At 37.3% G+C, this 25,791-nt stretch overlaps 1 protein-coding gene across 2 annotated transcripts; it reads right to left on the minus strand.

The window, feature by feature from the left end:
* Positions 1-463: 463 nt before the first annotated feature.
* Positions 464-25,137, minus strand: NUCKS1 (nuclear casein kinase and cyclin dependent kinase substrate 1). Of its 2 annotated transcripts, none has more exons than XM_057727281.1 (7): positions 24,930-25,137; positions 10,843-10,892; positions 9,197-9,302; positions 5,813-5,868; positions 3,569-3,721; positions 2,652-2,798; positions 464-1,718 (listed from the first exon to the last, which is right to left on the minus strand). In XM_057727281.1, the coding sequence occupies exons 1-7, from the start codon at positions 24,944-24,946 to the stop codon at positions 1,519-1,521; spliced, it is 729 nt and encodes a 242-aa protein (XP_057583264.1). In that variant the 5' UTR covers positions 24,947-25,137; the 3' UTR covers positions 464-1,518. The 2 variants fall into 2 exon arrangements, with proteins under 2 accessions (XP_057583264.1, XP_057583263.1); XM_057727280.1 differs by having other exon boundaries at positions 2,652-2,801; positions 24,930-25,125.
* Between the last annotated feature and the right edge of the window lie 654 nt (positions 25,138-25,791).

Genomic DNA, 25,791 nt, shown 5'->3' on the forward strand with positions numbered 1-25,791 from the left:
TAACAAGCCTGTTATCAACTGCACACAGCCCTCCTGAATGCATGGTTTCTCCAGCCCGGCAGAGCCCCTTTTAACTCCTGCTTTAAGCAACATGAGCAGTGAGCAACGGCACCAGTAAAAAGATAAATGCTAACTGAATAGTGTTGGAGCAGCATTTAACATACTCCCATCAAACACAGGATGTGAAGTGAAAAACAGAGCCAGGAGAAATCATGTCCTAGAGCAGGGCTGGTAGGCTTTAGGGGTGGGCTGTGCAGTAGTGTCCTATGTACCAGCAGGAAGCCAAGAGATGCACTTCATACCATGTTTCTATGAAGAAATGGGAAGACAGGGGTATGAAAAGGAAAACACTCTATCCCCCAATAAAAACAGAGCATGGTTCATGGGAGCTGAATGCACATTTATGGCATATAAGAATTTCAATTCTCTGTCTTCATAAAGCAAAAATCTCAAGTCTTTGTGATTGAGTTTCACATTAACTGGTACTTTATTTGCGTAAAACCTAAACATTGTCAGTTTGAGAAGAAATCCACTGTGATATATAGATATCCCCATTTAAATTCTAGGGTTTCTTCTTTTGATCCTTGGTAAAATTTCATCCAAGAAACAGAATAGATACATATATATATTTTAAAACATGAACCATTAGAGAATGAAATAGAAAATCAAGAAAGATTTAAGTTTTGGCGGCCCTTGCTTATTTTTTTTTTAAAGTTCCTTAAAGACTGTAGCAGGGTAAAAGGATTGCTGGCTCCGAGTCTCTTAGAGATAACAAGTGATGAAATTAAAACAACAACAACAACAACAACAACCACCCACACCCTCAAATGAGGTTAGGTAACCTCAATTCCCTGCCCTGCCCCACAGGAAAAAACATGAATACTTTTAGTAACAGTTCAGGATTCATCTTTATCTCCTACCTGCCCCATCAGTGGAAGTTTAAAGTCATGATTTTTTTAGACATCCATATTTTTGTATATAGACTATAAACTTGTATTAGATGACAACTGATTTTTTTAAAAGTTCAGGTAGAGAAAGGAACAATCACTTTTAACTAAAACCCTTTGTTTTTTGATTACTGTTCAACTTGCTACCATTTAGCAAAAAGCAAAATTTCCATAGTGTTCACCTCAAATCTTATTGCTTTACAACTGTGGCATACCCTCCATTAAAAATAAAAAGATGAAGCAGTCAATCCAGTGATTAATTTAACATGGCTTTCATTGGGAAAGGGGAGGAAGGGGAAGAGAGGGTTGTGACAAAGAGACCAATAGACAAAAAAGGTAAATTAAACATACAATGGTTTTCTTAAAAAAAAAAAAAAGAAAGAAAAGAAAAAGAAAAAAATGTTATTTTCAACAAAAGGAAAAAAAAGCATTGAAAGCCCATGAGTCAAGCCATAGCCAAAACCATATTCTATCTTAAGTAGGTTTTCTTTTTTTTTTCCCCTCTTTTTTTTCTTTTTTCTTTTTTTTTACTCTTTTTTTAATAAAATCTCTCCCCAAACCATCATCACTTTTAATCCTCCCCAGACTGGGCTTCATCTTCAGACCCTTCATCCCCAGATTTCTCAGGTGGAGGGCTTGCAGATGTTTTCTTTTCCGGAGGGCTTTCTGGTTCCTCGTCGTCTTCTTTGGGAGAAGGAGTCTTTTCCTTTGATGCCTTTGAAGCTGTGGGGCGACCCACTTTCCCTTTGCCTTTCACAGGACTTGGTGTCACTGAAAGAAGAAGAATACCAATTTTGGATAGGGAAAAAAACATCTTTAACAAAAATCAGCTGCGAAACAAAACAATCTGTAAGAAAAAAAATCTATGAAGACAACACCCTGACTTACTAAAAATGAAGGTGGGTACTGGTTTCCAAACACTTTTAACCAACACTGTAATGTTATGTTAGCAGTAATGCTTATAATAAAGAAACAGGATACAATAGAAACTGCACATCATCCTTAGGGGCTTATGAAACTAAAAGTTGTTTATGTTTGAAACTCAGGCGAAGAAGAGGGGATGCAACCTAACCTGAATAGAAACTAAAGCCATCAAATAACTTTTAACAGTTCCATCATTACCAACAGTAAGATATGATGAGTAAAAGTTGCCAGAATAAAAAAAAGCAAATCCAGCTTTCTGATTTAATGACAAACTAGCTTCAACCAGGAGAATATTTGGTAGAAACCACAAGGGCCCAAAGGAAATGAATCCATGTTGTCCAGCGTGATTTTATTCTGCTAGCACAGAGGACAGTGTAGGGATCAGAACCTAGAACTTAAATGTATTACTGTAGGTGTGTATTTTCACAATTTCAAGTCTTTACTAGCTTCTGGGATTGTGATGTCAGTGGGGGAAAAAGGGCAGTAATAGCTATGCTGGTGCGGTGTTTCTACCACTGTGCCTGACACTACAGGTCATTCCCAAACCTTGCCTTTCATATGGCAGTAGTTGAAGAACAGGGCTACGCCACCAGACTTTTGGAGGGCTGGAGTCCTAATTAATAAATAAGTGATACTTCCAGGTCTAGAAGACAGGATCCTTTTATTTTTGTTAAGTATGTGGCTAATGCCAAGCCCTAATGAAGAATTTCTGTAGAGAAAATTTATTGGTTCTTGACACTTTTCAAAGCAGTAATTTAATCTGACTTCTGCAGAGCTCACCTGTGGCCTTTAGCCTGGGCTTGGGCATTTTCTTTTCTTTTCTCTCCGGTTTGGACTTCTTAACCATCTTTTTGTTTCTCTTTTTTGAACTGCCATAGTCACTGTCATCATCGTCTTCCATCAGGAAATCCTCATCACTGCCGGAATCTTCTGAGAGGAAAGAAGAATTTCAACGTCCAACTTAATGTATACATCCTTCTACGTGAACAAAGGGAGAGAGTGCTAAGAATGGAGGATGGGATTTGGAAGTTAAACACTCTTGGATTCTATTCGCAGCTGTACTACCAATCTGGCTGGAGCTGTCATGGGCCCCACCTGTAAAATGGTTTAGCCATGCACCATGAGGGTTACATGACTGACTTATTTGAAGAGTAGGTTGAAAACAGGAAGAGATAAACCTTAATCTGGGTAAAAACTGAAGCCGTCAAATAACTTTTAGTATTTCTATCATTCCCGTAAAGTCCTGATGAGACCAGGGAAATGAAGCTGAGCTGATTTGCTGTGTTTGGCCCAACTATATAAACAGATGAAGTAAGAAACTACATGCAAAGCAAATATACATGTAATTAATTAATCTAGGTATCCAGAATTAAATTAATCTAAATTCTGTTCACACCTTTTTAGCAAGGAGAGGTGCACACCCTTCTCCACCAGGCCAAAATACAAATCTTAAGCACAACACCCACCATGCAACTGTTATTCTAACAATTGTTCATTCAGTATTTGAGTAGAGATGATGGACATAATAACCATGAGAATCTCTGAACCTTTTAAAATATACATAGATATCAAAACAATCATCTCTTAATAGTGAGTATCTAATTTAAGGGACTGATTTTAACATAGAGCATCCACAAAAACGCTGAAGTAATTGAGGTCACAACCTATGACCAAAGTAACAAGGCGGCTTTACGTACTCTCCTGGAACGGCGCCTCATCCTCTTCTTCTTGCTCTTCTTCACTGCCCACATCTTCCATGAGCATCTCCCTCTGTTTAGAGGCTGCTTTAGAGGCCGCCTGCCGTTGCTGGCGCACGCTCTTATGGTCTTCTTTTTCATCCTCACTGTCCTCTGCAATGTCAAAGTTATAACACGACGATCAAAGAGTCATGGGTCTGACAGCTGACCAGAAAAGCCGATGTGAGATATAACCTGCAGCTTTATGTCATTTAAAAAGGATAAATTCTATCCCCCCAAATTTCTACAAAATATACAAAAGAGCTAAAATTCAAAGAATGGACTTGAATAAGACTATGTACCCACTATCATATGTAAAATAACTTAGGCATGCAGTTCTAAGCAACAATGAAGCTGAATTTAGGTGTGAACACATGCTTCCTATAACATACTTTTAACTTCTATCATTGCTTTGCCCTAAAATTCTCAATTACAATCAAACCTATCTACACAGTTTTTAGAAACTAAAGTTAGAAAAATATTTTTAAATAGTAGAACAGGGGAAGATTGTCTTCCAGTGATATTTATTCTAAGATACAAAACATACAGAACCTAAAATAATGCCAAATTGCTATCCTTTTCAAGGAATGAGGTGTGGCCATTTCAGTTTAGAGGAGAGAGAGGGCAATCTTTAAAATACATATTTAAATCAATTAGATCTCAATACAATTTCATAATAAATTACTTTCATATACTATAGTCTATTAATTAAAAATGCTTTTCAACACACAATCGTGATTAAGCATAAATCTGGTTAAAAGGCAGGATGCCAGCCTATTGGCTCTAGACCAAGTTATATCTGTATTAGTCTCTACCTACAGCCCTTCTCCTGGACTTTGAGGCTCCCTTATTCTGTTAAGGTTTCGCTGTTACTCTTCTGGAAACACTCAAGTCCTACAAGCCTTGCCACAGTCAGTGTTCAAGTCATCGCTTTCGCTACCCAAAACCTCACCTGAACACAGACAGACACAGGGAATACAGCTGACTTTGGTAGACTCAAAACTAAACCCACCTGGTAGGACGTATGCTTAACACTAGTACAGAGTTATTCATCTTGAAGTGCCCAAATGCTTACAAATGTAAGAGATTCAAATTATGGTTCATAAGGCAGATGAATAAAAGCATATGTTATATTATCACAACATCACTAGATAGTGCAAAAGGTTAATATAATTTCTTTTCAGACAATCAGCAGACTTGGGGAAAAAAATGAAAGCAAAATAGCTCAGTGAAGTGAATTCAGTGGAACTTTGTCTACCCTCTACATATTAGCTAAACAGCAGTCTCATTTAAAGGGGGATCCAGGAAGTCAAAAGCAGGGGAATACAGACCAAAACTAAAATGGTTGGGAGCAAGATGGAACAAACTCTCCATTCTTATAAGAGTTAAATTTTAAAAAATAAATACCAACAACGAGTAATCAGGATTTAACATTTAATTTAGCCAGAGTCTCCTCATTAATTCTTTTAAGTTAGAATTCTTACAAAAAAAGTTTTCTCTGTGGCTACTGCTTCAAAGGACTACTGCCCAGCTAAAAAGTCATGTTGAAACTAATCGTTGTTTGCTTTTCAACCCGGAGTCATCACTCCCCCCTTTTATATACCTTGATTTCACTTAGTATTGTACATATTATCATTATGCTATTTAGCTTGACGTCCTTTATTTGTTCATGTAAATGTTTTTCAATTTTGACCACGTATAAGGATAATCTTTAAATACTTTTAAAAAACAAAGCCCCAACATCCCACCTAGACCTTACTGAACCAGAAGTCCCGGGATGGGATGGACATAAGTATGTTTAAAAAAACCTTCATAGGGACTTCCCTGGTGGTCCAGTGGTTAAGACGCCATGCTCCCAATACAGGGGGCCCGGGATGGATCCCTGGTCGGGGAACTATATCCCACATGCCACAACTAAAAGCCAGCATGCCGCAGCTAAAGATCCCACGTGCCGCAACTAAGACCCGGCACAGCCGGATAAATAAATATTTAAAAAAAAAGAAAAAAATCTTCACAGGGAACTGTAATAAGCTACCAGGATTGAGAATTACTATGAGCCATTTGAAGATGGGAACACATAATGTTTGTAACGCAGTATTTACCACAGAGCCTGGCATTATTATGAAACTACTTATTAAAATAAAATGTCCAATGAATAGATATACAAATAGAATTACACCTATTACATTAAAAATTGTTTACTACCTGCTGAGTGAGAATCATCCTTCTTGGTCTTCACATCTTTTTCTTCTGAGTCCTCACTGTAAGGGGAAGGGGGAAAAGATAAAAGTCTTAGATCAAGGGACTTCTCTGGTGGTGCAGTGGTTAAGACTCCACCTGCCAATGCAGGGGACACGGTTCGATCCCTGGTCCGGGAAGGTCCCACATGCCGTGGAGCAACTAAGCCTGGGTGCCACAACTGCTGAAGCCTGAACACCTAAAGCCCGTGCTCCGCAACAAGAGAAGCCACAGCAACGAGAAGCTGGTGCACAGCAATGAAGAGTAGCGCCTGCGCACAGCAATGAAAACGCAATGCAGGCCTCCCACCCCCACCAAAAAAAGTCTTAGATCAAAATCCAAGTGAACATAAATCTCTGGTATCTGACTGGAGAAGAATGCCAAAGAAAACCTCTTTTATACATAAAATATTCAAACAGATGCTGAGGAGTAAAATTCCTTCCGTTGCTTCCCTACTTTATAGGAATGCTGGTGATTAAGAACAATTTTATCTACTTTTGGAAAACACTACTTGAAGATCCAAAGGAAAAAAAGAGGTATCTCTACACAGGCTAAAAACTTTTCACCTGTGGATAAGGCCTAATCCACAAGAACATTTACTAAGATAAAATTTTCTGTTGTCAGAGGCAAAGTATGAATATACTGAAAATAAACTATATAATGTATCAATGGTGATAAAGTAGGCAAATAAATGAACAGCACCAAATAAAGATGCAGAAGACATCTTTATAATTATTAAAGGAAACTGGAGTTTAGTTATATAAATTACAATATGCCTAAAAATATATCTAAAGCAAAATGAAAACAAATCAATTAATTATCTAGAGTCCAATATTCCTACATGTCAAAAACCTCAACACATAGGCCTGCCTTATATCATGGATAAAATAAAAGAGAGCTAAAGATCACTGCAGAGTAAAGTAAGAAGTTAAGGAGCTTGAAAGTTTAATGGAAAGTTTTACAAAGTAACTTTTTAGGTCACAAAGGGGCATATTTTATATCCTCACAAATCTTAACTTGGAAATCTGGGTTCTAGTGTTGTCTTTGTCATGAATTAGTTGTATGATCTTAGGCAAATCACTTGGTATTCTTCAGCACTAAAATTTTATGATTCCATGAGAAATTCTGACAAACAAAAAAAGAAACAGTCATACATAAAAGCTGCCTTCATAGCATAGCTTCTTTTCTCAAACGGCAGATCTTGTAAATCTCTTTTGGTATTCCCATAATTTAGACCACACTCAAATGACAAACTATTGAACCCAAGATTCCTAAGCAAAAAGAAAAACCAAACATATTTCTTTACTAAGCAATCTGATCCAAATATACTATAATTCTGAAACGTGTGACTGTTCTATATATTTTAAGCAAAATAAGCATTTAATTTACAAGTCTATTACAATGATAAAGAACAGATATCATTTTCTCTAGCTCTTTTATTACTGAGTTTCTAGAGATCATTAATCCTTGAACCCCATTACAATGAAGTCAAGTAAAAGCTGAACTTTAAGTAGAGACCAACAGAAAAATCAACATAATGTTGGTCTGAAGGAATAAACATACAAGACACTTAATACAAATGGCAACAAAAGTTGTATTTATTTCAACCTTCCTGGACACTTAGAAGAGAGTAATAAAGCCAAATGATCCCAACAAGGGAAAATTTAGACTAAGTATCAATTATATTGATGAGACATTATAACAGGCCATGAAGATGATCATTCCTAGCAGAAATATAATAAAATAAATATAATGAAAGATAGTTCTAAGTTGGGCTGCTATATAAAACTGGATTAGAGAGATATATTATGAAACTACAGAAGAGTTGTCCCCCATAGTATAATTTTGTCTTATTTTTCCTCAAATTTTTTCCACACTTCTGAAATTCTCCAGGAAAGAAAATATTAGAGGTTAGTAATTCAAGCAAACAGAAAATACTAGGTACATTTATTAATTATTGTTACTTCTACAAATTTAGCATTCTGTGAATTCACAATGGAAAGACTTCTGCCTAAGGCTTTATTATAGTGATTTTAGTGCTCAAAAGTAAATATCTTAGAAGAACTAGTGAGAATTAGTATTTCATTTCTTTGACTGCTTATTCTTAATAGTATTGTTTGGAAGTGGTATAGCCTAATGGTTAAAAAAATGGACTTTGGAGTCCAACAGACATGTTTTCAAAATCTGTTGGTCCATTTGCTGGTTCCTGAATAAATCTCTGACCCCTCAAGTTAATATCACTTACCCTAATAAAGGTTTTGTGAGAATTAAATCATAATGAATATAAATTAGCATATAAAAGATACTGGCACATAATAATCATGAACGGTAATCATCATCACCACCACCACCACCATCAAGGAGGTCTTAACGTTATGCTACAGTGAGTATGAGAGAGTATATGTATACCTATAAGAGCAGAGATGATAGCTACAATACTCTGGTCTCATGAGGTGATTATAGTTAAAAACACAACTCATCTGAACTCATTTATAAAACTAAGGGAGGGCCTTCCTAGGTGGCACAGTGGTTAAGAATCCACCTGCCAATGCAGGGGACACAGGTTCGATCCCTGCTCCAGGAAGATCCACCTGCCGCAGAGCAACTAAGCTGTACGCCACAACTATTGACCCTGCACTTTAGAGCCCATGAGCCACAACTACTGAGCCCATGTGCTGCAACTACTGAAGCCCACACGCCTAGAGCCCATGCTCCACAACAAGAGAAGCCATGGTAATGAGGAGCCCGCGCACCACAACAAAGAGTAGCCCCCACTCACCGCAACTAAAAGAAAGCCCCGCGCACAGCAAAAAAGACCCAATACAGCCAATAACATAAATTAAAAAAAAAAAAAATAAGGAAAAGGAAATAGCTCAAAATGATTAAATTATTTAAACAACGTAGAATTGACTATAGAAAGGAAAACTCTGTAGGCAATGCAACTTCAGATTCTATAAGCTTTAGTTATGATTCTGCCAGTGATTTGTGACGAGTAGGAAAGGTCACTTACTCTTTGCTATTTCTACAATGAAAATGCCAATACTAACCTTGGTAACAAATCATATACTTAATCTTTCTGCCTATGTTCAGAGGTTTGAGGTAGCAACAAAGTCATTCTGGCATTCTTGGAGATCACCTTGGATTCCAGGTTGTGTCTAAGCAAGCCTTTAAGAGGCTAACCTCTAGACTCAAAAGCACTGCCTAAGATAATATGAAATATGCAAAACAACATTAAATGAACAATAAGCACTCTCCCAAAGTTACTGAAGATTCTACCAATTTAGAGACCAGACACTACTCTCACCTGAGTGGTGACAGTGTAAGGAGAAACAGACTAACAATGCCTCTTACCTATCTTCCTGTGAATTCTTTCCAGATCGCCTCTTATTTTTAGCTTCTCGAGGAGATGATCGAATTTTCTTAGCTGGAGGGCCTGAATCTCTTCCATAATCTTCATCTAAACAGAGTATTTTTCAAATTCAATGAACTATATTATGATTTTTACAAGTCAAAATTACCACTCTATTTACTGACAATTCTCTCATGCTATTTTTTTCTCATGTCACTTAAAAGGTGAGAGGGTAGAATTTCCTAAATACTTTTCTTTCATTAAAAAAAAATTCTTTTCTACTCAAGTTCCACCTTAACTCAATCATTTCCATTTTTGCATATTACCCTCTAGTCCTCATATGTATATTTTAAAATACCCACAGTCAAATATCTCTTATATTCTACTCTTTTAATTTGTGAAAGACTTTTACATGTTTCCATGCAAACTATTACAGTAATATGGTTATATTACAAGCATTTTACACTGTAAAGAATCCACAATGCTACAATCCTAACACAATCACTGTTATCAAGTAAATTACTTTTACTCTAAAGTATTACATATAGCACACTCTGGCACTTGAGGAAAATACCTCAAATTTAAAAAGCTCTATAAAACCTTAAAAGGTGACTATGTCCAAAACTGTCTACTATACCAGTATATATAATCTTGAGTATCTAGAATAGTCTGAAGCTTCAGCAGTTATTAAACGGTTGGATACTTATAAATTATGGAATACCATACAACCATTAACCAGCACAAACTTTTAGTAACATAAGAAAGATAAGTAGGGGTGGGGTGGGAGGGACACAGAACCCAAAATTCTATAGCAGGATGTCAACTATATTTTTAAAACGAAAAAAAGGACAAAAGCCTATTTACATAAAAAGGTTAAAATGGCTATTTGCTGGCTCAAGGACCTTGAATAATATTTCTGCCTCAGTTTCCTTATCTGTAAAATGGAAATAAAAATAGTATCCCATTTTAACAGGATTGATCTAAGGATAAAATGAGTAAATGCAAACATTTAGCAAGCATTTATTAAACATTAGTATTACCTCCGGGAGGTTGGATTATGTGATTTTTTAAAATTCTTCTTTATACACTGCTTCATTTTCTAGGTTTTCCCAAAGTACATAATATTATGTTTATAAAGCAAAATTAGATAAAAAAAAAATAAAGGATAGTAAACACATCTGGAAAGTGAGAGTAAGGACATATTCTACCTAAAAAGATCTTTTATGGTTATAATTTAAGATATACTATTCACTCTATGAGTTAGTTCACAAATCAAAGGTGTTTCACAAAATACTTATTATGCAAAAAACTTGCATACGCCCTATTATAATGTATAAGTTTTACTGTGATTATAGCAGGAGATATGTTAACTAATAAACACTGCAACAGAATTACTGCAATAAACTTTGGACTCCAAAACCAGATAAGGAAAAAATTACTCAAGTGTTTATGATCAATAATTTACCAAGGAAAAGTTAAAACCCATGCAAGTTCAACATTTGACACAGACTGACAATAATTTATATACATCAACAGTCTAAAAATAAAAAAATGAAACCTATTTCAAAAGAATAATAAAATGTGCACAAGCTGGGTATTCTTCCACTAGTCAGTCCAATGTACAACTTACTGAAATCACAAAACTTACCCGCATCATCAGATTCCTGAAATTGTGAATAATCAACGACCTTCCTATTTCTGTAGAAAGAAGAGACTCTAATTAAGATCACAAAAACGGAGGACTTTTCTAAGATATGAGAACATACATTTCCACTTCATTAACAGAATTAGAACTAGCTCTCTGAAATTTATTTTTCAACAAGCCCCTACCTCAGCCAAACTATGTCACATTTTGTTATGAGAAAAGTGTAGCTTAAACCAAAAGTATTCTGAACAGCTCTCACTTTGCTCAGCTCAGGCAGGGCTCAAACACTATCCCCTCCCACAGAATAACCTCCACCTCCCACAAGTACACAAAACAGCAAAATGAGCCAAACTACCATAAATGTTCATTATACAGAGATGATTTCATATGCACACAAACCAGAACTGTAAATGTTATTTTATTCTTACTGCTGTACACACACGTACACCTGATAAATAAAGTTGTTACTGAGTTTTTCATGGCAAAGTGACCTTTTAAATATAATACACTTAATTATACAAACTGTGATGACCGTTAAGTTAAGCCTTAGGGGGATGGAAAAAAAACTGATTCATTCAAAAGATATTCTTTATTAAAGAGCTTTTTTGGGGGGGGCGGGGGGCGTGCTGCCCAATCTGCAGGATCTTAGTTCCCCAACCAGGGAATGAAACCCGGCCATGATAGTGAAAACCTGGAATCCTAATCACCAGGCCGCCATGAAACTCCCTAAAGAGGATTTATTAAAGATACAAATTTATGTATCTACTTGACTCAGTGATTTTTAAGTACTTCTTACTAGGTAAGGTATCTTTAATATCTCAAATTTAATTTCCATTTTCCTACTTCATATTCTAAACCTAAAAATTTTAAATTCCTCTCTCAGAGAGATACAAGAGCTTCCATGTTAGTATCCAAACAGCCTGGCATTTAAAAGAGCCTTAGATACATTGTAACTAAATGGAAACTGAACAAAGTGAACTGAAAGAACTAAGAGAAACATGCCACCAACTATACTTAAACCTGAGGCCAGGACTATGCCTAGTTTTATAGATTAAGGTACCATTTAAATGCAAAAACAAGATAGTCAGAATTCAAGTGTGGATACAACTTCTATATAATATGCAACAGTGATAGGGTAGGGGTGAATTCTGAACCCGTTTGTGGCTTAGATGTGAAAGGAGGTAGAGCTACACCCTGGATTAAGAGAGAGAAAATAAGAAAGGCACCTTTAAGGAATTTTGTGTTCTGTTTTTCTTTAGTCTACCAACAATGAATTATCTTCTGACTTTACTGCCTCAATGAGTCAAGATGCAAAACTATAAAATAAGTTGTAACTATGTTTTAAGAAACCGAGTTCATATATTAAAGATACCATTCTATTAGTAAAGTTAAAAAATATGACTGTTAGTTCTACTTACATGAATTACTTAGTCAAATTCATAGAGACAGAAAGTAGAATGGTGGTTGCCAGGGGTGGGGGAGGGGAGGATGGGCAGTCAATGGTCTGTATAGTTTGTTTTGCAAGAGGAAGAGTTCTGGAGATTGAGCGACCGAAGCTGTGAATGTATTTAATGCGCCCGAAGCTGTGAATGTATTTAATGCTACTGAACTGTACATTTAAAAATGGTTAAAATGGTAAAGGTGTTATTTTACCACAATTTTAAAAAAAGATGGAAATTAAAAAAATTTTTTTTCTTAAAAAAAAAAAACCTATTTGGGGGGGAGCTAGTAATCAAATGCTTATCATGTTCCAGAAAACACTGATTTTTAATGACAGATGCCATGAAAAACAGTATTACGAACACAATGCAAAGATGACCATTTTCTGCATTACTTAGGATCAAGGAAAATGAGACATGGAATCAGGGGGAAAGGATCCAGAAGATGGAGTTTTAATCTTAATCTCTAAAAATTATGTACAGATTCTGAAATTGCAGGCATAATAATTTTAGCTTATCCACATAGCTAAAATACTGGTACAACTTCCAGGTATCAATTTCTGGTATCAATAGATACATCCTATGAAGACTATATAAAGGAAGGTAACCGTAACGGCAAAGGATCATATGAAGAACAACTGAATAAACTGGGATTTTTAACCTGCAAAAGGGAAAACATGTTATTAGCTATGGTAATCAGATTGTGGGGGTTCAACATAAAGAACTTCCTAACAGTATGCTAACGAGAGTTACTTCCTTAGTCTATCACTAGAAACACTCCAGAAAGGAATTATGTAGTAAAAAATACAGAGTCTGTTAGTAGGAATCCTGGGTTCTGGTTCTAGAACTTCAAGCAAATCACTTACTTCTCTGGGCCTCAGCTCCTCATCAGTTGGAACTGAAGACCTATGTTGCATGACAGATTTAAAAAACTGCTCTATAAAACTATAAATAAAATTATCAAAGTTTAATGAAAAAGATGACTTTTTCAATTGCAAATGGTCAACTATCCTTTTGCACACCATATATCTTAACATGTACCGCTGTACCATTTGTTTTTTCCACTAATCTAAGCTTCTTGAAGGTAACAATCATTCTTATATCCACATTTCTGGTACAGAACAAGGTAAAAAGTAGACAAGTGTTTTCTGAACTTTTTGCTCTTTGGACCAAATTTTAAGAGCTCTGTTAGAAACCTAATTTTAAAAAATACTCTAGAGGATAACATCCACTCTCCTTAAAGACTTTTAAGATCTCATTTCTTGCCATTTAACAATCAAGCAACTTTAGGAGTCTTAATTCCACCAATCAGGTTGTTTTTTACCACTTGGTCATGCAGCTCCCTTGCTTAGGATGCTATTCATATCTCTCTCACTCAAATCAGATACAGCCCCACCGTTCAACACCTTTAATCCTTTATTGATACTACATAAACTACTAAATGTCTGTCTTCCCTATTAAATATGAACTTCTTGAGGACAGGGGTTGTCTCTCCTTCATCTGGAACACCAAATTCAAAGAAGGTTTGATGGGTGAATGGACTTGGCATCTGCAAAGGATCAGGGTGGGAAAGGGCATCAGTAGAGAGTGCATGTACCACTGGAGTTTTCAACCTATCAGACATTTAATCCCACTATCAGCGACAAAAGAAAATTTAGTTTTCTCCACTGTGGTGGCCGGGTTCAATCCCTGGTCAGGGAACTAAGATCCTATAAGCCCCATGGTGCAGCAAAAAAAAAAAGAGAGAGAGAAAGATTTAAAAGGCAATTATTCAGTACTTTTTTTTCTATCCTAGTTTTCAACAAAGGGAAACTACAAAAACCACATAGACTATACTGACATTATATAAGCAATTAAATTTAAATTTTTCAAAACTAAATTGAAACACTACTCCTTCCCTTGAAACACAAAATATTTTAACTTTCAATTATGTGAAAATGGCCAGAATTATCTTACATAATAAATGTTATTTATCACAAAATTATAAAACCTGAGTAAAGCAAAATATGAATGTAGAAGCACTCCTGTCTTAAGGGTAACTAGTCAAAAAAAATTCATCTATAAATGCTAAAGAGGGGAAATGAAAAAATAATTTACATAAAAGACCTATGATAACTAGGGTCATTCACAAAAACTCATTATAATGATGTATAGTAATAGTTTGGTTAATTTTCTGCCTTCTAAAGATGCTTATTCAAAACATACTGTTTTCAAAATGTTGGCACATAACAGGCATTAAATAAACAGTTGTTTTTGTCCTGGGGGAAAAAAAAAGGTCAAAACATACTGTTTTCCACTACTTAGAGATTTACCTTATTTAGGGTTAAAATATACTTTTGATGAACTTATTCCTATGGAAACTTGAAATTAAAAAGGCAATACCTAAGTCTAAAGGCATAGGAAGTCCTACTTCTAGCTGAAAACAAAGGAACATTCTCATTTCCTCAAAATGCTATTACTTAAATAAAATGCCAAAGCTAAACCAACTCTTCAGTGTAAAATGAGCATCAAAAACTGGAACTGGGAGGACAACACAAAATTTCAATATAGCATAAAAGTTAAAAACACAGATTTTTAAAGCTGGGTTTAAACCCTGGATGAACTTCCCCTCACTGAACTTCAGTTTCCTCACCTGTTAAAATAGGAATAACAATACCTATCTCTCAAGATTGTTGTGTGTGACAGGTACACAATTATCCAATAGCAGCCATTATTTCTTGTAAGCATTAACTTGTTTCATCCAGAATACCACTGCAATCTTGAACCCACGTGAATACACAGCTAACACTCAATTATTTATTTGAACAGCACGATTCACTCTTTTTTAAAAAATATTATGTCTTAGAGTACTGGCTTGTCTTTAAGAGTTTGTTGCTCATTTCATTAAAATGCAATACCAAAATACTTCCCTATTTTTATATTATTTCCAACTTTATGATAAAATTTTCAGTTACCATTTAGGCCAGAGAAAGTAGCAATAGTAGCTACTTTAAATTCACCATTCAAGTTAGATCAGTTTCTACCACTCAAATCAACTGGAGTTCCATGTAAATAAGTCTAAAAGTTTGTGCTAGAAAAGAGCACTGTAATCCAGTAAGGAAAACAAAGTTTAAAATAGAAACTATAGGAACACAAAAACTTCAATTATGTGCCTGCTCTTACTTTAAAAGCTGATATAATCACTATATTTAGATTCTAAAGGTACCTTACTCACAAATGAACTAATTCCTGGATGATTACCAGAGGGCTTTGAGATAAGCCCTCACTTTTGCATCGGTTTAAAGTGCAAAAATGAAAGGTAAAGTTGGAAGCTAGACAAAGAACACTAAAAGATCCATTTTTGGCACCAAATGTGGATAACTCAAGCAATAGGTTTTTTTTCTTCCACTCTCTTAATCATCAAATTCTTTCTACTAAATCCTGGTAAATACCCCCAAAGTGCCCTTTCTTATATAGCAGCAACCATCCAAGACTAAGTCGTCAATAATATTCCTGAAATGTTAGGCAAGTAAAACTAACATTCTAAAGGATCAAAGATCAACAATATTTCAGAGATGGAAATTACCACACCTTTGAGATGATCTCACCTAATCCTCTTAACTTTACAGATGAGAAAACTAAAACCACAAAATTCAATGCTACTCTGTAACAAACCATATCAAAATATGGAGAAACAAGTTCCAGGTGAGGAAGCAGAACTTTAAAACAGACACCCACATTTACTTATTGACACCCTAAGCTTTATACTAAAGAACACAAAATCATTTTCTCAAGGCAAATGAGAGAGACTTTTAGACAATTTACTACATTATTTAGCTCAATCAAGCTGATTGTCTTCCATTTTTACCCTGAAGAAGTCATACTGTTCTGACCAACGCAGGGAAGATGAAAAAACACCTACATAATTTTCTAGAATTAAGCAAGTTTCTCATTAGGCACTTAAAGTGCACTTGAAATCTGAGTTTTGAGAAACCCAAAAGAGTTAACATAGCTCTTTTCACTAATCACCTAAGTGGTAAACATCTAGAACAATGTTTTTCAGTCTATCGGTCACAACCCACTATTGGGTCCTGAAATCAATTTATTGATGTATAACCAGCATTTTATTTATTTATTTTTTTGGCTGTGGCTCACACGGGATATTACTTCTCCAACCAGGCTCCAGGCAGTGAGAGCGCCGAACCCTAACCAATGGACCACCAGACAATTCCATATAACCAGCCTTTTAAAAGAAAAAGAAGCAAATAGAAAATATCAGAGAAAATTGTACCTAAATAACTGGCAAGTTCCTGAAACCTATTTTAGGTGTTGGTATTCTTGTGTGTAGCAAACTGTAATGTAAAACGTATTTCTTACAGGAACTTCATCAAAAAAATCTTGAGAGCCTCTGCTTTAGAATAAAGTGACTTCCAAAGTAGTTTTTAGTTTTACCTTTACAAAAAATGATTTATTAATCTACAGCAACAAAAGTATAACATCTCCTATTTTAATTCATCTTTTTAAGAAAATAACTTTTTTAAAAACTTAAGCACTCATAAAACCTATCAAAACTTGGTGGCCTGTGGGGGGACAGAGGGAAGGGTGATATGATATACCACGAGATGTATTAGAGCTACTGGACCTTAAACAATCTAATCCAATCTTATCCAAAACGTGTTATCCTATCAACAAATATCCCTGAAAGGGCATGACTGAGAACCTTTCATGATCTCAAAGCAGCTAATTCCAAGAAAACTCGACAATGAAACAGTTCTTCTCAACGAGGTGAAATCTACCTCTAAAGTCTACTCACCAATTCTGTATTGTCTAGCTCCTGGGATCATCATGGTCTAAATCTAAACTGTCTTCCATTGAGCTGCCCTTAAAATTTGTGTGACAGTTTCCACTTTTTTCTTCAAAGCTAAATACCAAAGTTTCTGCATATCAAATGTCCTTAAAACTTAGCACATTTACCTCTCTCCATTCTTCTATCCTCAAGATTCTTCATATGCCAAGTTTTCTCAGGATATAAGAAAATTAGTTCATAGAAGCTGGGATACCTACACTCAATCCAGGGTAATTTCTCACAATTGCGTATCTTGAGCTTCACGTTCCTTTTGGCTAAGTTATATTGCTTTGACTGTATCTTACATCATTCTGCTTTTAACAATTAAACAGAATACAAAAACACTCACAAGATACAAAAAAGCAAAATTTTTTAAATAAATAAAAATTTAAAAATCAAGAACATTACAGGAAAGAGCTCTTTAAAAGTTTTTCAAATGAAAAAAGTAAATTTCTAATTTCTGCACAAAAAGGGAATAAAGGAGTTCTGAATGATGAGCCATGCATCTGTTTATTAGTTGTCACAATCCCCTCCTAAATCTTTTATCAACTTGCTAATATTTCAGTTCAGATGAATAAATATGAACTCTTATATGGCACTCCTTATTCCTAAAATGTATTCAGTTCCACCATATTCTCTCCATATAGGATAATATTTTATTTAAAAGTCAATAAAGTTGATGGAACATTGGAGGTGTGGAGCACCTCACCAAACAGAGGAAAACGTAAAAGTAGTTTGGGAAGTGTACAATTTAGGTGAAATTTAAATGAAGCAGTGTCTTGATAGGCTCAAAGCACAGTAGGACTGTGTGAAAAGGCATCTAAGACCATCAGGTCTTCTAGTCTCTGAAGTGGATCCTGGATCCTATTTCTTGGCAAAGAAGTTAAGGTAGATGTGAATTTTGTGTCCAGCAACCCCTCATCTGAAGCTCTAAAGTTGTATATCGAGGATAGTTTTCTGTGTCAAAAGGAGTTAGCTTTTCCCGACAGAAGTGTGATGTTTCACTGTTACTGATATAATTTCAAACAGCAAAGTTTCTGACAGTATGATTTTAGGGAATCGTTTCTTAGTAGGAAAGCAGTAGTCAAAGGATTGTTATAAATCTTTCCAGCTGTAGAAAATAGTCTGTATCTGTGGAAGATCTTCTGTTATCCCGGCCCAATGAATAGCCGGCTAGAATTTTTTTACTTCTCAGTGGAGCTAAGTTTTAGTTTCTCAAGTTATTCATCTTCTGGGCAATTTTATCTTGACAGATGAAATCTCCCTGAAGATCACCTTGCTTTGCAGGTAACTGAACAGGTACACAGTTCAATAAACAGATATGCACTAAGAAGCACCTGTAAACACACTATAGCCAGTTGAAACTCTAGCAACCTGTGGTCTCTTCACCAAAAATATTTCAAAGACCTATAATTATGGCTATTTAGATACTAGTTATTTAAAATATGGCAATGCAATTCTGTAACAATCAGTTCCACTTCCTAGAATCTAGATAGTAATACATTTTTTTGAGACAAAACAAAGTGATGCCCCAATTTGACCAAAGTGGTTATGTGCTAAATCAAATGTTTTCTTATTGTCCACATTGCAGTCTCAACAATCCAAGTCACTTCTTTATAATCTAAAGTAATGAGGTCATGTTTATTTCTCTTTGCAACTAAGAATTTTAAAATGCAAATAGAAGTAACACTTCACAGCATGCTCAATAACTTCATTATTGTTAAGTTCAAGTGACTAAAGTTTGCAAACTCTAAATCTGGCTGTGCAGCCTCTTAACTCCAGAGAGGCACCATTCATATGGACTATAATGTGGATGTAACATGGATGGTGTCCCAGAGTTACACAATATGGTAGCCTTGTTTTTGTATTTCTGGGGAAAAGAGACCAAAAACACAAATAAAACCAATCTCCCTTTCTTTATTCAAAATGACTTTCTCCTTAAGGAATTAACTAACTAGTTGTATTGCTAAATGATTCCAAACACTAAAACTCAACCATTTATCTTAGTTTATAACTTTTATCAAGTTAAATCAACTCCAATTTATTAATCTTAGTTTCCTTCTAATTGTAATGTACTGATGAGTTCTATAATAGGTGCTGAACCTTTTCAAATGCCATGTTTCTTCTCCTTTGGTCTTTTAATATGATGAATCAATGACAGATTTTAAGTTTTATTCCTGGTACAAATGCTACTTGATCATATATATTTTTAATACATACTGGATTCAGTTAGTTAACATTCTGTTTGGCATTCTTGTATCTATACATATATGTAAAATGAGCCCATTAATTTTCTGTGGTGTCCTTTAGGTGGCTTTGGAATCTATTCACTTATATTGATCAGGAGGAAATTATGATATGTATACACTCAAAGCAATGCCACTTATCTAATATTCATGTTTCTTCCCACTAAAGCCTCACACTACTTCAAGTGCTTCTTCCTCTGCATTCAGGTGTATTTTCCTTTAATTAACTCCTTCACATATTCTCTTATTCCTTCGGAAAAAACGTCCTTTTCGCCACCCACACCCCACCCCCAGTTTACTTTAAAGTTGGTCTTCCCCACCAAAGTGCTGCTATAAACCATTACCCCCTCCAAAGATAGCAAAATGTACTACTAGCACAAGAAAGACTAACACCCCGTGGCAGTGTCTGACAGCAAAGATCACACTGGCTTTGGACTGGGCACAACTTCTATTTGAATTCCTGCTTCCTCTTTAATGGTTAGGTGAACTGGGTCAGCTACTTAATTTATCTAAGCTTCAGCTATCTCACATATGAAATAAGGGATAATATATACCTTGCTCAAAGAGGTGTTTCAAGATTTTGAAAAACGTGTAAAGTACCCAGCAGAATTGGAAAAAAAAATGTTGCTTAGTAAGTGATAGCTCTATTTTCAAGTGATTTTACTTTTTCTAAAATTGAAGGCTGAGAGGAACTGTGCTGTTAAAGGTCTAGTCTTCGCATCTACAATTTAGAAATCCAAAAAGTTCTTGAAAACCAAGTCTTTTCCTAATTCATATGGTGGTAAACATATGAGGGGCAAACTAGAAGGGCTTTTCAGGATTTTCTTATAGTGTGAAAATTTCTGGGTTTAACCACAGAGATTAACGTGTTTGATTACAGGAGCACTACCCAAGACTGGTGATGGTACATTATATACACAGTAACAGGCACCCTGTTACCTTTTTAAAATTTTTGAAAAATTATTGAACTTCCAAACACATGTAGTCCCCAATGGTTTCAAACTAAGGATTGCGGACCTGTAATACATTCTATGTGGAATCAAATACAATAAATATAAATCTAATAGAGTTAAATACGTAAGACTCATGCAGTCTAAATCCAGCTTTACTATTATTTCTACACCTCAGCTTCTTGACTTCAAAGTCATCACTAGTAAACTGAAGGAACTGGAAGAACACAGAAGTTCTTTCTAGTTTAAGAAAAAAAAATGCTTTTAATTAAAACTTATTCTGAGAATTAAAGATTGAGTTGAGAAAACTTTAAAACACTTTGGCCATATATTTGTGCATACAGAATGCACTCCCCATTATTTACAGATTACTAAATAAAACAGCATTTGACCATCTTCATGCCAAACACTAGGAAGGAAAGAGTGGTACCACAGAAAGAATGCCAGCATTGTATTCAGAAAAGCTGGATTCAAATCCTGGCTCTGTTTCATGGTTCTGTGACCTTGAGTAACATATTATTTAAGCTTATTTTGTCATCTATTATCTAGGAATTTTTAAAAAATCCTCTATTACAGGGTCATAATAAGGATAAAACAAGATAAAGTGAAATCCTCTAGCAGAGTACCTGACTCTACATTTATTCTTAGTAAATGTTTCTTTGGTAATTATGCTAAAAAATCAAACTTTAAAGATTGTCTTTTTTTTTTTGGCATTTTACTTATTTTTTGGCCTCGACACACGAGAGATCTTAGTTCCCTGACCAGGGATCAAACCCTGGGCCCTGGCAGTGAAAGCGCTGAGTCCTAACCACTGGACCGCCAGCGAATTCCCAACATTGTCTTATTATAATTTTCAGATTAAATACATATACATTAGGAAATGTTGAATACTTAGGTGTCGTTATAAAATTAACTCCCCCATTATTTGGGCTTTCCAAGTTATTACGTGAGATATCTTAGAAGGTAAAGTCTACAGAAGTTTGTCTTTTTAGAGGAAAGTGACATGTAAGTAATAATAAATGTACAGATTCAAGGTTAATAAGATCACACTTTTTCACCCCCCCACACCCCCCCTGGACACAGAGAATAAGATGAGATGCAAGGAATCAAGCTCATTTAAAACTACATTTACTAGTATACTAAACTTTTAAGTGTCTTCCTGTGTATACTTGGTATCATAAATTGCAAGCTATCTTGAATTTTCAGGTCTCCAAGTTTTTCCCTTTAACTGAAGACTTTTTGGAACTAATTTTCTGGTAAAAGAGAATATCAATTTTTTTTTTTTTTTTTTTAAAGAAATCCAGACACATTCCAAAGTTCTCTTTGAAAAGAAAGCAATCTGGAATCTTGGGAAAGCTGTTAATTCTCAACATTAAAAACATGACCAAAAAAATTTTATATCAATCTGTAAGAGCCTATGCTTTCACATCTAAACTTTCAATGTTAAAGGTTCCTTGCAATCTCAAGTACTAATCAAAAGAAGACAAGATATCAAGTGTACTTACATTATAAAAAAAGAAGCAAAAAGATTGATCTGAGTGACTAGGACCATTTTCAATAAGGGAGGAGCATCTCTGGAGAACATACCAAGCTGAATTTCAAAAAATCTGCCTTCTAGTCTGGGCAAGTCGATAAATCTCTGAGCTTTCACCCTGATCTTTTAAAAGTAATCGCAGTTTCTTCCTTACCTCACAAGGATAAGAGTCATGAAAACATTTTGAAAAGTTATAAGTGCTATACACTAAAATAACATCAATACTTATCTGGCAGAAGGGACAGTGATTATGTGGAAAGGGGGGAAGATGAGGATAAGCAGGGCTGGAAATTAATTAGGCCCAATCTTGGCATCTACTAGAATGTGATGCAAGGCACTTCACTTGTCCAGGTCCCCAAATCAAGTCACTTGTAAAATGAACTTGCCTAAATTTCTCTCTGGCTCTAAGACTTCAATTTTATGCTATAAATTTGGACCCAAGGCATAAAATATTTGAGCTTTCATTTATATATGAGTCAGATACTGTAAAAGGTGAAGACAGCAATACAGTGTGAACAAAAGTTAGATATGTTACACACACGTCTACGGAAAACCCTGCTATAGCCGATCAGTTCATCATTGCATTCATTTGGAAACCGGTGTCAAGCAGCCATCAGTATCTTCTTTAAAGGCTTAGGTTAATATTAAAATGAAAATAATAGTCACAGTAAAAATGAAAACCAGAAAACCCTAAAATTATAAGGCCTCAGGGCAGAAACACATCCCAAAGAAGCTGCACAGACACTTATTTTCTAACACTTGCTTCTTTCTGTTTTTGGTTTGTTCTTAAACAAGGTTAAGCATTCTGATACTGGGTCAACATCTTTCTTCTTCTTGTTAGATTCCCTCAAGTACATATATTCTTCAATTACAAAAGCACTTCCCTAAGACGGAACTTTATTGCAAAATTTAACAAACCACCAAACTCAAGTTTAATTATTTCTGCTTTATTATTGGTCAAGAATATGTTAAAAGACTTTGAAAAAATAGATACAAAGAGACTTATCACTGAAATATATAATCAGAAATCAAGTTGCTTTGAAGTTAATAATCTGAAAGCGACCCAAAAAAAGCCCACAAAATATTAACTTCATTCTTCAATTAGGGGCAAATAAACAGTTAAAATTACTTTCAACAGACTGAGCAAGAAAAAAGTTGTGCACAAATCCCAATGCCTTCAAAAAACTGATTAGAACGTGCTTAATGTATTTATCCCCACCACGTGACATTAAAAATCCAAGTTTTCAGGAAAAAAGAAAAAAAAAGTTCTGTTCGTGTTCCAAAGCCTAAGGAGCACAAACTCGGGAGATGAGTAAAGTTACAACAATAAAATTAAGTCATCAAAACCTAGTCAACTGCAGTTGACTAGGTAAAAGGTAGAGAAAAATAGCAGTCCAACTTCACCACACAGTAATTTACTCCCAGGAAACAGAAGATCCAATCCAGATGAAACAAACCTTTATTATGATATTGTCTATTTGTCCTGATCCTAAAAAAAATACTCTACATAAACTGATGGGATACATTGGTCAATTATTATGCAAAAAAAAGTATGCACACTGTAATTTGATACATCTTTTCAGACTCCGTGCCAAAAAGTAGGCAGAAGTCTTCCCGGTGGCGATGGTGAGTTATGGGACATGCGAGCTGAAATCAGGCAGAAAAACTGTCAGGTAGTTAGCACTCTCCTCACGCCCACCGCGAGCACTGGAGTACGCAGCCCCATACCACCTCCAGTTGGAGACGGATGATCTACTCTGGAGACAGAACGGTGTGGAACAAAACACTTTCCGGGGTTCCAAACCTCCCTTAGAAGCTCTAGGTCAAAATACTTCCGTTTCTCACAAAACTTGGAATGAAGAAGGGGAAGCAACAACTGTTAAAACATTTAAAAACTAAACCTATTTATCCAGAAAATGCTATGCAAAGGAGCCAATTCCTTACGTTGAAAGCGTCAAAGACATTATGTTAAAAATAATATTTATTTGCAACAGCTCTCTTTCTTAAGGCCTCCACAGACTGGATCAAGCCACACCCCTCCACAAATGGCACATTCCATACAACAGCCAGGAGGACGGCAGAGGGCGATTCCACCGTTCGCTGGGGAACAGCAAACTTGTTGAAATTCTCAGAATAAAGTCTAACGACTAACCGAATCTAGCCCATTTATTATTAAAGTTATTCGGGGGAAAGAGAAGATGACAAAAACATCCGAGACGTGTACGCCGAGTGAGAGGAGAGGCAGCGGGAAGGAGAACCACACGGGATTTGGGTCGTGCAGTTAACCCGCACCTCCCCGAGTAGGGACATTTCCCGAAGGAGGACATTTCTCGTCGGAGGCAAAGAGCGAACTCGAGGCGGGGGGCAGCGGGCATTAACCCGCTCAAAACTCCGAGTTGTGGGGAGAGGCAGCGGTCATTTTCCAGGGCCTAGTCCCTAACTCTCACTCTTGCGGGAGGAAAGAGGAACGCGTCCCGCCCACGCCCGGCCCGATCCAGGAGGCGGGGCCCTGCAGCGACCCCGGAGGGCGGAGGCGGGGCCGGGCGGCAAAGCTGCCCCTCCTGCTTTGCATGGAACACCCCCGTCCGCTAGAGGAAGAGGGCTGAATCCCCCCACCCCCACGCAAGCCGAGGGGGGAAGGGGCAATACTGCGTCTCCGCCCTCCCTCCCCCCCCCATCAAGGTGGGGGCAGGGCCCGAGTCCCCAAGTCCCCGCGGCCGGCTCCAAGGGGCCGGCCCGGAGGAGGTGGGGCCTGGGTGGGGGCGCTGACTTCACACCCCTCCCCCTCCGGCCGCGGGCGGTTCAGGGAACACCCCGCCCGCTCCAGTGCGGCGAGTGGGGGAGGCAGCAAAGCAGCCCCGAGCCCTGCAGCGGCGCGGGGCGGGGAGGAGCGCGCGCATGGGCGCGCGGCCGCCACCCCCGCGCAGCCCCGCGCGCCAGCAAGGCCCCCCACGCTCAAGGGCGCGCGCGGGCTCGAAAAGGGAGGAGGCCGCGCGTGGCACAGGAGAGGGCCGACTCTAGGCTGCTGTCCCCCGCTCCTTCAGCACTCACCCCAACCCCCGCCAACCCGTTCCAGGCCTCGGACTCCGCACTGACCTGACAGGCCGAGACATGTTCGCTGTCGAAACAGGACCGAGTCGAGAAGCCAAAGACCAGGACCCCCCCCACCCCGCGCGCTCGGCGCCCCACCCCCCCCAACTTCGGCCGATGGGGCCGCTGCCGCCGAACCCCGAGCTGCTGGCTTCTCAAACTCCGCCGCTCCTTGGTTCAGGGCCCCTTAATCAGACGAGCCCCCCGCTCCCCCGTCTCTTCAAAATGGATGAATCAAACCAGCCGAAAATGCGCCAAAGCCGCCGTACAACCGAACCTACTAGGGCTTGTGGGCTCCGCCCCAACACGACCGGTCATTGGCGGCTTCTGCCAGATGCGCAGAGCTCATTCGTCCGTTTGAATCATCACGTTTCCCAGGCTCCGCCCCACTCACTGATAGGCTCCGCCTCCTCCGTGAGGTCCTGTTAGTCAAGATGCTCTGAGAGCGCACGGCCGCAAAACAAAAATGGTCGCTGCTTGGCCCGCCCCCTGATTTCCACTCCAGAGTTGCAGATTCGTCTTGGGTCGCATCTTAGGACGACTAGGAAAAAAGATTTATGAAGGGTTTAATGTCATTTAATGTTAGCTTAATGATGTATCATTTCGCCTGCCTTGATCATCTAGAAACTCCACTGATAGCAGAACCTGTGGGATAGGCAGCTGATTCGTCAGCAAGGGGCTGCCTCTGAATTGGAGGGAAATTCCATAGGTTCAAAAATTTTGACCTTAAACCCACAAGCCCCTTCTCCTTGCTTCAGCATTAAATCTAAGGAGGCTGACCGCTACTGGAGCAGGGAGGCAGGTTCACAGTCAAGGATTAAGTTCACCAACAATTTTCATTCTCCATTCTGGGCCTTGAGATCACTTC

The sequence above is a fragment of the Hippopotamus amphibius genome, chromosome 3 (genome assembly GCF_030028045.1).
Source record: "Hippopotamus amphibius kiboko isolate mHipAmp2 chromosome 3, mHipAmp2.hap2, whole genome shotgun sequence".
Taxonomy (NCBI): Eukaryota; Metazoa; Chordata; class Mammalia; order Artiodactyla; family Hippopotamidae; genus Hippopotamus; species Hippopotamus amphibius.